The sequence below is a fragment of the Cherax quadricarinatus genome, chromosome 26 (genome assembly GCF_038502225.1).
Source record: "Cherax quadricarinatus isolate ZL_2023a chromosome 26, ASM3850222v1, whole genome shotgun sequence".
NCBI lineage: Eukaryota > Metazoa > Arthropoda > Malacostraca > Decapoda > Parastacidae > Cherax > Cherax quadricarinatus.
Genome location: NC_091317.1, coordinates 30,066,809 through 30,080,737, shown reverse-complemented (window position 1 = coordinate 30,080,737; position 13,929 = coordinate 30,066,809). Strand labels below are relative to the sequence as shown.

The 13,929-nt window shown below is 45.6% G+C and overlaps 1 protein-coding gene across 1 annotated transcript in view; it reads right to left on the bottom strand.

The window, feature by feature from the left end:
- Positions 1–2,699: 2,699 nt before the first annotated feature.
- The window catches only part of LOC128691580 (uncharacterized), an 84,477-nt gene continuing 73,247 nt past the window's right edge, over positions 2,700–13,929 (bottom strand). The window contains exons 7-8 of the mRNA XM_070088887.1: positions 11,286–11,403; positions 2,700–3,802 (exon numbers count right to left, since the gene is read on the bottom strand). Coding sequence (XP_069944988.1) covers positions 3,697–3,802; positions 11,286–11,403 — 224 coding nt within the window. The 3' untranslated portion in view covers positions 2,700–3,696. The remainder of the gene's footprint in view (positions 3,803–11,285; positions 11,404–13,929) is intronic.

The window sequence follows — 13,929 nt, the reverse complement described above, 5'->3', positions numbered from 1 at the left end:
TGGATCCTGCCTCCACTACATCACTTCCCACTTCCTGACTACCCTGTGACTGAAGAAATACTTCCTAACATCCCTGTGATTCATCTGAGTCTTCAACTTCCAACTGTGTCCCCTTGTTGCTGTGTCCCATCTCTGGAACATTCTGTCTCTGTCCACCTTATCAATTCCTCTCAGTATTTTATATGTCGTTTTCACGAGTCCCCTATCTCTCCTGTCCTCCAGTGTCGTCAGGTCGATTTCCCTTAACCTCTCCTCGTAGGCCATATCCCTTAGCTCTGGGACTAAATTTGTTGCAAACCTTTGCACTTTCTCTAGTTTCTTTACGTGCTTGGCTAGCTGTGGGTTCCAAACTAGTGCCACATACTCCAACATGGGCCTAACGTACACATTGTACAGGGTTCTGAACAGTTCCTTATTAAGATGGTGAAATTCTTGTTCTTAGGTCTCCTAGGCGCCCATATGCTGCAGCAGTTATCTGGTTGATGTGCACCTCAGAGGTGCTCGGTATTATACTCACCCCAAGATCTTTTTCCTTGAGTAAGGTTTGTAGTCTCTGGCATCCCTAGACTGTGCTCTGCGGTTTTCTTTGCCCTTCCCCAATCTTCATGACTTTGCACTTGGTGGGGTAGAACTCCAAGAGCCAGTTGCTGGACCAGGCCTGCAGCCTGTCCAGATCCCTTTGTAGCTCTGCCTGATCCTCGTCCGATTGAATTCTCCTCATCAACTTCGCATCATCTGCAAACAGGGACACTTCGGAGTCTACTCCTTCCGTCATGTCATTCACAAACCCCCGAAACAGCACCGATCTTAGGACTGACCCCTGTGGAACCCCACTCGTCACAGGCGCCCACTCTGACACCTCGCCACGGCCCATGACTCACTGCTGTCTTCCTGACAGGTATTCCCTGATCCACTGTAGTGCCTTCATTGTTATCCCTGCCTGGTCCTCCAGTTGTTGCACTAATCTCTTGTGTGGAACTGTCAAACGCCTTCTTACAGTCCAAGAAAATGCAATCTACCCACCTCTCTCGCTTGTCTTACTGCTGTCACCCTGTCACAGAACTCAAGTAGGTTTGTGACACAGTATTTCCCATCCCTGAAACCGTGTTGGCTGTTGCTGATAAGCTCATCCTTTCTAGGTGTTCCACCACTCTTCTAATAATCTTCTCCATGACTTTGCATACTATACATGTCAGTGACACTGGTCTATAGTTTAGTGCTTCTTGTCTGTCTCCGTTTTAAAAAACTGGGACTACATTTGCTGTCTTCCATACCTCAGGTAATCTCACTGTTTCAACAGATGTGTTGAATATTGTTGTTAGGGGTGCACATAACGCCTCTGCTCCCTCTTTGAGGACCCATGGAGATATGTTATCCGGCCCCATTGCCTATGAGGTGTCTAGCTCGCTCAGCAGCCTCTTCACTTCTTCCTTAGTTATATGTATTGTGTCCAACACTCCTGGAGTCCCTTCTGTCTCCTCTGTGAACACTTCTGTGAATCTCATGTTGAGTTCCTCACACACTTCGCGGTCGTTTCTTGTGATCTCTCCTCCTTCCTTCCTTCCTTAGCCTGATTATCTGGTCCTTGACTGTTGTTTTCCTCCTGATGCAACTGTACAACAGCTTTGGGTCAGATTTGGCTGTCCCTGCTATGCCATTTTCATATTGTCATTGGTCCTCCATTCTTACCTGTGCATATTCATTTCTGGCTCTATGACTGCTCTCCTTATTCTCCTGGGTCCTTTGCTTTCTATACTTCTTCCATTCCCTAGCACACTTGGTTTTGGCCTCCCTGCACCTTTGGGTGAACCATGGGCTTATCCTGGCTTTTTCATTATTCCTGTTACACTTGGGTACAAACCTCTCCTCAGCGTCCTTGCATATTGTTGTCACATATTCCATCATCTCGTTTACTGACTCCGTGCCAGTTCTCTGTCTCAATGAACCCCATTCATGAAGTTTTTCATTCCTGCATAGCCCCCTTTCTTGTAGTTTGGCTTCATTTGTCCAGCTCTTCTTGCTTCCCCTTCCACTTGTAACTCTACTGTGGATTCGAATCTTAAAACCACATGATCGCTGGCCCCAAGGGGTCTTTCATATGTGATGTCCTCAATATATGAACTATTCAAGGTGAATACTAGGTCCAGTCTCGTTGGTTCATCCTCTCCTCTCTCTCTGGTAGTGTCCCTTGCGTGTTGGTACATGAAGTTTTCCAGTACCACCTCCATTATCTTAGCCCTCCACGTTTCTTGGCCCCTATGTGGCTCTTAGTTGTGTGTGTGTGTGTGTGTGTGTGTGTGTGTGTGTGTGTGTGTGTGTGTGTGTGTGTGTGTGTGTGTGTGCACGAGACAGTCAGGAAGAGAGTGGTAGAGAGAAAAGTGAAGAGAAAGAGGGATAAAGGAGGTGAAGGGTGAGGAGTGAAGGTGGAGAGAAAGAGAGAGGTGGAGAGAAAGAGGGATAAAGGAGGTGGGGGTGGGGAGTTGTATGGGGGAGAGAGATGGGGTAAGAAAGGGAGGGAGACGAGGAGAGTGATGGGGAGGTGGAAAAAAAGAGTGGGAAGGGGCTAGAGGGAGAGAAAGGGGGAAAAGGAAGGAGGGATAGAGGAAGAGAAGAGATAAGATTTCGTTCGGATTTTTAACCCTGGAGGGTTAGTCACCCAGGATAACCCAAGAAAGTCAGTGCGTCATCGAGGGGGAATGGGGGAAGGGAGAGAGAGGAAGAGAAAACGGGAGAGAGAGTGTAGGGAAAGGAATGGGTAGGGTACTATCAAGTCAAAGTGAGATGTCAATTGGCCTGTGTGTGTGTGTGCATATTTATGTGTTCGTACTTGTGTGAGCATTAGTTTTGGGTTTGTGTGCGTGTGTGCGTTTTGCACGAGTATGAGCGCTCAGAATGTTTGCACGGTCTGCGTGTACATATTTCACTGCCCTGACTTTGACTTGATACTAACTCAACCGCCTACATGTTAGTTACTTCTATGTTGATCCTTCTTCCTAAAATACCTACTTCCTAGATTTCTAGCTACCTAGAGTGTGTGTGTGTAAGAGAGAGAGAGAGAGAGTGTGTGTGTAAGAGAGAGAGTGTGTGTGTAAGAGAGAGAGTGTGTGTGTAAGAGAGAGAGAGAGAGTGTGTGTGTAAGAGAGAGAGAGAGAGTGTGTGTATCAAGGATTCACCTTAAAACTGTTACAAATGTTAAAATGATACAGTGAAAAATAAAATGTAATTTTTTAGGCAATTTTGTTTTGTTATTTAATGCCTGGTATTTTTCTAATAGCTATATATGTACACACACACATATTATATTCCTCTAAGACATCATTAATGATGTACATAATTAATGAATACTATAATTTTCCTTAAAAATGTTACCTTGATGCTGGTAAAAAAAATCCCTTCATTCAAGGAATTGAAGTAATTCTTCTTTTTCTTGAGTCAAACCAAATTACTTCCCATCTTCCCAATTAATACAAGTAATATCTCTATTACACAGCTACAGTGCTCTGTGAACGCCTGGTAATTAATAAATCTGTCCTGATCACTGTTCTCTGATTTACAATTTATTCTTATCACCTACAAGGTTGTTTTGTATCTTAATATCTGCATAGCTTTGCCCAGTTGCTGCTACATGTCTCACGAAGCGTTGTTTACATATTGCTACATGTCTCACGGAGCGTTGTTTACATATTGCTACATGTCTCACGGAGCGTTATTTACATATGCTGGGTTGTCATACACCTTGTCAAGACGGTAGGAAGCTGTCCTGGGGTTGTATGTAGCTACTGCTGGAGGTGGATCGTCCTCCCTGGGAACACAACAACAAACGACTGGTTACTAACAAAACAAATATACACGCTTCCCCAGCTAGCAATAACTTGAGGTAAGAAAGCTGAGATTTTTACATTTAAGTTAACCTAACAAAGTTAGAAAATAAAGGTTCTTGTGAGTCAGGAACACAAGGTATCAATTGCAGCCTGACTAAACTGACTTGAACTCTATGAGCCAACCTGTCTACACCATTGAAAGTTAATAAAATACACATCAAAACTGGAAACTAAATTCGTAAACAGATTATTGAGTACAGCGATAGGAGATTCCTCATTTAGGACGTGAGAGAAGACAGGCAAAAAAAAAGTGTGGGAATACACAAAGTGGAAAAAAATTACAAGAGAATCTAACAGCAAAGCAGGTAATAAAGCAAGTATAACACTAATCATACATAAGAAAGCGGCCCATGTGCTATCGCCAATTATTGTAACCCTGTTTAATAAATATCTTGGGACCAAAACTTTCCCTAATACTTAAACTAGTTCTTGTTTTCAGAATCACAAAGGAGAAAAAACAAAAACAGTAATTATAGATAAATCTCTAACTTGTCATTATTGTCTAAAATCTTTGAAATGAATACAATACATGCATTTATTACTAAACAGAATATTCTTAATTCCTGCCAGTTCAGCTTAAGACCAGGAAAGAGAACTAATGATGCTATCAATAAGATGTTAGACTTCGTCTGCTCAACTCTTCAAAATAATAAATATCCAGTTGGCCTCTGTATTGATCTCCTCTTCAAGGGATGCTCCTTGGCATGGTGAAGAGGCTCTTGGTCTGAGGAATTAGACCTGTCGGTCTCCTTCCTCAGACTGAACCTAATTACCCCCTCTCCCCTTCCCTATCACATCCTCCCCATTTTCCTTTCCTCCTCCTCCTCCCCACCCCTTCCTTTTTTGGCCTTTGGGATTTTTCCCACAGGCGCGCTAGTTCCTAGGTAGGGGAAAGGGTACCGGGGTCTATCCCATTCGTTGAGGTTCTTGGCGAGTTTTGTAGTTTGCTGTGGAATCTGGATCGCCTGGGGATGTCCTGATCCCTCTCCAGTATCCCGGAGGGTGGCTTTGGGTGTCTTTCGGGCGACGGGTGTATCTCTGGAAGCCACCTTTTGGATTCCATGGATGGCGGCCGAAGGAGGTATGCTTTGTGGCAGATATCCGGCCGCCCTCTCTTTTGTCCACCGAGGTAGCTCGGCAGATGTGAGGTTGCTATCCTGGATTGCTGGTTTACTGGCATAAAGGGTAGGGTATGGCACGGGTTCCATGCTGCATCTGCGCTACTTGCGGTGCTGAGGTTCTCTTGGGTGTGGAGGGAGATTTCTGGCCCTTTCATTCCTCCTAGGAACTATCCCTCCCCGGTCCCCCCTTTTTTTATTCTTTTTTTATTTTTATTTTCTTTCTTTTTTTTCCTTAAAAACAAAAAGAAGTAACCTAACCATGGAGTCCCCAATCCATGACCCCGCTACCCCCAGGCCCTTTATTGTTACCGCACCCCGTTCTGACCTCGCCTCATCTTTTGGCCACTCTTCGGACACTCATAAGGCCCCTGTACCCCTTGCTGGTGCTGTTTCGTCATCCGCTTCAGGTGCTGGGGTTTCGACTGACTCCTTTGATTTGTCTGACCTTCGCTCTCCTTTGACTATGCTTCTGGCCTCTCCCTCTACAGTGCGGCAATTTTTGAATCGCCAGCCTGTCCCACGTTAGACCAACTCTGGTCCCACTTCTAAACACCAACTACAATCTCCTGATGATGTTACTTCGTTACCTTCCCAATCTACTCGGAAAAGACTGACACGTCATGCACTCCCTCTCCACACTCAGTTTCGGACCACACAATGGACTAAATTCTTTACTTTAAGACCGACTTCTTCTACTGCCTATCTTTCCGACCATAGTATTGGCAAAGCGCTCCTACGCCATGTTGGTAGAGATATTTTCTCATGATCTTTCTCTTCTTTCACATATCGATACTATTCCTATCACTATCGAAAAACATCATTCCCTCAATTCTTGTAGTGGTACCATCATTCTGCCCCATACCATAGTCCAACAAAATTTCCAGACATGTGGCAATGATATTCTTGAACAGCTGGAACTCCAAGATCTCCCAGTTCTCAAAGTAGACACTTATGTTCTTCCTGCCTGCGGGCGGAGATGATACCCTTGCAATGTGGCTCATTTAACTTTTGACAGCCATGAACTCTCATCCTCTGTTTATGTAGCAGGACATCGGTTACAAGTTCGAAAGGTGATCCCTACGCCGCAACAGTGTAGAAATTGCTGGCGATTTGGCCACCCAGCAAAATATTGCTGGGTGGCCGAATGCCCAGTTTGTGGTGCCAATGACCATTCTAATACGTCTTGCAGTCGACCTCCCTCTTGCCTTAATTGTCATGAGGCTCACCCTTCGTACTCTCGCCGTTGCCAGGTCTACTTGAATGAGCGGGAAATTAGTTGCCTCAAAGAGGCAGATCTCCTTTATGCTATGGCGGTTTCTCATCTCTGCCTCCGAGGGAGACTACCCAGTGTTTCTTATTCTCGTGTTTCAAAACGTCCCCCCACTTCTGGGGTCCCATCTTCTGCAGCCTCCTCTGCGGTTGCCAGTCCCATAGTCACTCCTGTATCTAATTCTTTTGCTGTCCTGGGCTCAAACGTCCCTACTTCAACACCTCAGTCCTCATTTCTTTGTGTTCTCCCTCACAAAGCCCGGTATCGACAAGACCTCATATGACACCTCCTCCCAATCATCCCTCTACTTCTCAGAAGTCCAAAAAAATCTCCTTTAACCCCTCCTTCCCTTCGTCCACCTCCACACTTTACCTTCCAGGTCTCTGTACCTGGGTCTTCCCCTTTCACTGGCTCTGTTACAAGTGTGGAGGTTCATCCTCCTCCTCGTACTGTCCCTTCCTCCCCTGTCCCCTCCTAAATTTCTTCCTCTTCTGCAACCTCCCAGGTTTCTGCCTCTTCTGTCCCCTCCCAAACTTCTCCAGTTCCCTCCACCTTTTCGCCCCCTCCCTACCTTGGTACAGTCCATTACAGTTCCAATCTTTACTCAAACTCCTCCTCCTTCCATCTCCAATATTGTCTTCCATATGACATCTCTGAACTCCGAAACACTTAAAGCAATCTCTGAATATATTGCATAGACCAAACCATCAATGGACACTGATCCACCCTCTGTTCCTTCTCTTTCCTCTTCTCCATCTGCGCAACTCCTGTCTTCACAGCGCACCGTTCCTTCGCTGCTTGAACGTTTTCCGCTGCCACCACATGTGGACTTTTCTAACCCCTCTAGTCCATACGTACCCTTACCTGCAGATTTCTAGTATCTTTATCGTTGCCAATCATGGCCTATTTACAGTGGAATATATGCAGCCTCAGGGGTAATCGGGGTGAGCTTCAGACGTTGCTCTCCCAATTTTCCCCTGTTGGTGTTTGCTTACAAGAACCAAAATTACACTCTGCTGTTATCTATCTCATCTCAGGCTATAATTTATTGCATTCTTCGGATCCTTTTCCTGATGGGACCTTAAACGAAAGTGCCCTTCTTCTACACAATGATATTTCATACCATCAACTATTTGTTCATACTTCGCTGCATTACACATCACCCCGTATCCACCTGCATAGGTGGTATACACTCTGTTCTTTGTACCTCTCTCCTTCTCGAGCATTATCTGTTCCGGATATTGCCTTTCTTGTTTTGTCTTTACCGCCACCACTTCAGTTACTTGGCGATTTTAATGCCCATCATTTTCTCTGGGGGGTCTCACTGTGATTCCCGTGGCATTCAGCTAGAGGCTTTTCTTGCTTCCAACCCCTCCATGTTTTAAATGCAGGTACTCACACTCATTTTGATCCTCGTACTCATACTCTCTCTTGCATCGATCTCTCAGTCTGCTCTTCCTCTGCTGCACTAGACTTCACCTGGTCTGTTCTCCCGGATTTACATGAAAGCGATCATTTTCCAATCATTCTTACTTCCCCTTCATATTCACCACCTCTTCGTAACCCACGCTGGCAATTTGATCAGGCAAATTGGGAACTTTACTCAAAACTAACTTTTTTAGTGAGGTTCCTTCTTCATCCTCCATTGATGAGCTTTTACACCTCTTCTCGTCCTCAGTTTTAACCACAGCTTCTCATTCTATACCCCAAACCTCGGGCAGGCATTCTCAGAAATGCGTGCCTTGGTGGTCTCCTGCTTGTGCTCGTGCAGTACGTTTAAAATGCGCTGCGTGGGGTAGGTACCAGTATAATAGAACCACTGAGAGACTTCTTGATTTTCAGCAGAAGCATGCGATCACTCGCCGTGTCATCCATGACACTAAACACACTTGCTGTTGAGATTGTCTCCACCATCACCTCTGATTCCTCTATGAGTGCAGTCTGGAAAAAAGTACAGAAACTGAGTGGTAAATATTCTCCTGACCCGGTTCCTGTTCTGCGGGTTGCCGGTGTTGATGTAGCAAACCCTTCAGATGTTGCCATTGAAATTGGTAATCATCTGATCCATATTTCTCTGGGGCTCCATCTCTGCCCCTCGTTTCTTTCCTCAAAGTCTGCCAAAGAGTTAGCACCCTTGGACTTTTCTTCTCTCAGAGAAGAACAGTATAATGTGCCTTTTACACTTCAAGAACTGGAGGCAACACTCTCAGCTTGCCGATCATCGACAGCTGGCCCCGACGACATTCATATTTGTATGTTACAACATTTACATCAGTCAGCTCTTGCAGTCCTCTTACACCTTTTCAATCTTATTTGGTCACAAGGAGTTCTTCCACAGCTGTGGAAATCTGCCATTGTTCTCCCTTTCTGCAAACCGGGTACTACGGGACATGAAGCCTCTCACTATCATCCCATCGCTCTTACCAGTGCAGTTTGCAAAGTGATGGAACGTCTGGTAGACGTTCCATCACTTTGGTATTTAGAGACACACAACAGTCTCTCCACTCGTCAATATGGCTTTCGTAAGGGCCGTTCTACCATAGACCCCTTACTACGTTTGGATACATATGTTCATAATGCCTTTGCGAATAACCACTCAGTTATTGCCATAATTTTTGACCTTGAGAAGGCATATGACACAACTTGGAGGTATAACATTTTGGCCCAAGCCCACTCCTTAGGCCTCTGAGGCAGTCTACCATCTTTCCTTAAAAACTTTTTAACTGACAGACATTTCCGTGTTCGAGTCAATAATGTGCTCTCCCCGGACTTTGTCCAAGGTGAAGGTGTCCCTCAGGGATGTGTTCTGAGCACAACACTTTTTCTCCTTGCTACACATGATTTGGCCTCTGTTCTTCCATCCAATATTTGGTCATCACTCTATGTAGATGACTTCGCTATTGCTTGTGCAGGCGCTGACTGTCACCTCATCACAGTTTCTCTCCAGCATGCAGTCGACCGTGTTTCCAATTGGGCCACCATGCATGAGTTTAAATTTTCTAGTACCAAAACTCACCAAATTACTTTCACTAGATGCTCTGTCATCTCCGATCACCCTTTGTACCTCTATGGCTCCTGTATCCCTGAACGTGATACAGTCAGGCCTTCTCTTTGACCGTAGGTTATCCTGGAAACCCCACATTACCTCTCTAAAGGCAACTTGTCACAGCTGCCTGAACCTTCTTAAAACCCTTGTTCATCTTTCATGGGGAGCTGATCGTCGAACTCTCCTTCGCCTACATTCAGCCCTCATTTTATCGAAACTCGATTATGGTGACCAGATCTATTCAGCGGCCTCTCCTGCTACTCTCTCTAGCCTTAACCCCTTCCATCACCAAGGATTACGTTTATGCCTTGGTGCTTTTTGCTCTTCCCCTGTTGAGAGCCTCTATGCAGAAGCGAATGTTCAATCCTTGTCTGATCGCCGTGATGCCCATTGCCTTTGCTACTATGTGCGCTCTCACGATCTCCACAATCCTTCCATTTATAGAATGGTCACTGATATTAGTAGATATTCTTTATTTGTTCACCACCCCTGTTTGCTCCATCCCTTCTCTCTTCGCCTACATTCGCTCTTGTCTTCCCTTTAGTTACCACCTTTATATGTTCATGTAGCCTCTCACTTTTCCCTACCCCCCTGGGAAGTTCCAGCTTTTCGGGTTTGTTCTTTCTCACTCCCTTGCTCGAAAGTCCAACTGCCTACAGTGGCTTCCCACTCTCTTTTTCTTGATCACTTCCACTCTCATTCTCATGCCATCGCTGTGTACACAGATGGCTCTAAATCTTCTGATGGCGTCGGATTCGCAGCAGTGTTTCCGGACAGCGTCGTCGTGCGAGGGCATTTACTATCTTCAGCTAGCATTTTTACAGCTGAATTGTATGCCATTCTTGCAGCACTTATTCGTATCGCATCTATGCCTGTGTCATCATTTGTAGTTGTCTCAGACTCCCTTAGTGCTCTACAGGCTAAACGGAAATTTGATACACCTCACCCCCTAGTTCTCTGTATCCAACTTTGGCTATGCCATATCTCTACCAAGCATAAAGATATTGTTTTTTGTTGGGTCCCTGATCATGTTGACGTACAGGGCAATGAACAGGCAGACACTGCTGCGCAGTCAGCAGTACATGACCTACCAATTTCATATAGAGGTGTTCCATTTCCGGACTATTTTGCTGTAATAGCTACCCACCTTCGCACCCATTGGCAACAACGTTGGTCTGCTCTGCTCAATAACAAACTTTGTTCTATTAAACCGAGTATAGGTTACTGGCCATCTTCTTGTGACCAGTGTCAGGGTTGGGAGACTACTCTCTCCCACCTTCGCATTGGCCATACTCGTCTTACTCATGGATATCTCATGGAGAGGCACCCTGCTCCTCTCTATGAGAATTGTCAGGTTCCATTATCGGTCAGCCACATTCTGTTAGACTGCCCACTTTATCAACGAGCACGCAGAATTTACCTCCAACGTCGTCTTCGCTCTGCTGCTCTCTCTTTACCTTCCCTTCTCGCTGATGGACCCACCTTTCATCCGGACTCTCTCATTGACTTTTTGACAACAACTGACTTACTCCACAAACTCTAATGATACCTTCAGCCCTTTCTACCTCAATCTCTTGCTACCCTCTACCCCCGCACTATCCCCTGCCCCACTTTTTTCTGTAACCTACTATTCATCCCTTCCCCCTTCTGCTGCCCAATACCCTTGCTTCCTTCCCTACCCTGCAGTGCTGTATAGCCCTTGTGGCTTAGTGCTTCTTTTTGATTATAATAATAATAATAATCTGTATTGATCTTAGTAAATAATTTGATGCTGAAACAAGAGCATCAAGGTATCGGAGGGTATGCTAGTAGTAATAACTTTTGCTTTTTAGAAGCCAGCAGGAAGCAAAAGAAAGTAATGACGAGAATTACTAGCAGATAGGCAGGAGAAACCAATGTTTGTACACAAGTTTAGGGAGTGAAACAAATCTTAAGATAAAACAATAAGGTTGAGTGGTGACACTTACTTGCACCTGCCTTGGATGATCAGAGCCACAAGGGCCACTAAACAGGCGCAGAAGAGTGCCAGGAAAACGTAAAAAGCGTCCCATATAGCCTGCGCCACGCCAGCTAGTTTCTCTGCCTCTGTTGATGAAGACAAGTATCAGTTACCAACTCTGTACAGGCCTCAAACACACGCTCACACACACAGGAGCTATGTCTCGACCCCTGCAACCACAAATAGGTGAGTACACACACAAACACACACACACACACACACACACACACACACACACACACACACACACACACACACACACACACATCAACCAAATAACTGCCGCAGCATATGGGCGCCTGGCAAACCTCAGAACAGCATTCCGACATCTTAATAAGGAGTCGTTCAGGACCCTGTACACCGTGTACGTTAGGCCCATATTAGAGTATGCGGCACCAGTTTGGAACCCACACCTAGCCAAGCATGTAAAGAAACTAGAGAAAGTGCAAAGGTTTGCAACAAGACTAGTCCCAGGGTTAAGAGGTATGTCCTATGAGGAGAGGTTAAGGGAAATCAACCTGACGACACTGGAGGACAGGAGAGATAGGGGGGACATGATAACGACTTACAAAATACTGAGAGGAATTGACAAGGTGGACAAAGACAGGATGTTCCAGAGACTGGACACAGCAACACGGGGACACAGTTGGAAGCTGAAGACACAGATGAATCAAAGGGATGTTAGGAAGTATTTCTTCAGCCACAGAGTAGTCAGGAAGCGGAATAGTTTGGGAAGCGATGTAGTGGAGGCAGGATCCATACATAGCTTTAAGCAGAGGTACGATAAAGCTCATGGTTCAGGGAGAGTGACCTAGTAGCGACCAGTGAAGAGGCGGGGCCAGGAGCTTGGACTCGACCCCTGCAACCTCAACTAGGTGAGTACAACTAGGTGAGTACATACACACACACACACACACACACAAGTATGAGGAGTGGCACGAAAGAATCAAAGAGACATCCCCAGACATAATAGCACTCACAGAAACAAAACTCACCAGAATAATAACAGATTCAATCTTTCCATCCGGATATCAAATCCTCAGGAAAGACAGAGGGAGGAGAGGGGGAGGAGGAGTTGCACTGCTCATTAAAAACCAGTGGGGTTTTGAGAAAATGGAAGGAATGGATGGCACGGGCGAAAGGGACTACTTAGTAGGAACAATCCAGTCTGAGGGACATAAGGTGATAATTGCAGTAATGTACAACCCACCACAGAACTGCAGGAGGCCAAGAGAAGAACACGATGAGAGCAACAGAGCAATGATCGACACACTAGCCGAGGTGGCCAGGAGAGCACACATGGGGGGAGCAAAGTTACTAGTTATGGGTGATTTCAATCACAAGGAGATTTAGTGGGAAAACCTGGAGCCCCATGGGGGTCCCAAAACATGGAGAGCCAAGATGATGGATGTGGTACTGGGAAACCTCATGCATCAACATGTTAGAGACACTACCAGAGAGAGAGGAGAGGATAAACCAGCAAGGCTGGACCTTGTATTCACCATGAGTAGTTCGGACATCGAGGGTATCATGTATGAAAGGCCCCTGGGAGCTAGTGATCATGTGGTTCTGTGCTTCGACTACATAGTTGAGCTCCAAGTGGAGAGAGTAGCAGGAATAGGCTGGGAAAAACCAAACTACAAAAGGGGGAACTACTCAGGCATGAGGAACTTCCTTCAAGACATTCAGTGGGAGAGGGAACTGACAGGAAAACCAGTACAAGAAATGATGGACTATGTAGCATCAAAATGCAAGGAGGCAGAGGAGAAGTTTGTTCCCAAGGGAAACAGAAATAATGGGAAGAACAGAACGAGTCCTTGGTTCACCCAAAGGTGTAGGGAGGCAAAAACTAGGTGTACTAGAGAATGGAAAAGGTACAGAAGACAAAGAACTCAGGAAAATAAAGAAATCAGCCGAAGAGCCAGAAACGAATATGCACAGATAAGATGGGAGGCTCAGAGACAATATGAAAATGACATAGCATCAAAAGTAAAGACTGACCCGAAGCTGTTGTACAGCCACATCAGGAGGAAAACAACAGTCAAGGACCAGGTAATCAGACTGAGGAAGGGTGATGGGGAATTCACAAGAAACGACCGAGAGGTTTGTCAGGAGCTCAACTCAAGATTTAAAGAGGTATTTACAGTGGAAACCAATAGGACTCCAAGAAATCAGAACTGGGGGGCACACCAGCAAGTGCTGGATGAGGTACATATAACCAAGGAGGAGGTGAAGAAGCTGCTATGCGAACTTGACACCTCAAAGGCGGTGGGACCAGACAACATCTCTCCATGGGTCCTTAAAGAGGGAGCAGAGATATTGAGTGAGCCATTAACAAAGATCTTCAACACATCATTTGAAACTGGGCAACTCCCTGAGGTATGGAAAATGGCAAATGTAGTCCCAATTTTTAAAAAGGGAGACAGACATGAGGCACTAAACTACAGACCTGTATCACTAACGTGTATAGTATGCAAGGTCATGGAGAAGATCATCAGGAGGAGAGTGGTGGGGCACCTGGAAAGAAACAAGTGCATAATTGACAATCAGCACGGTTTCAGGGAAGGAAAATCCTGTGTCACAAACCTACTAGAGTTTTATGACAAGGTGAC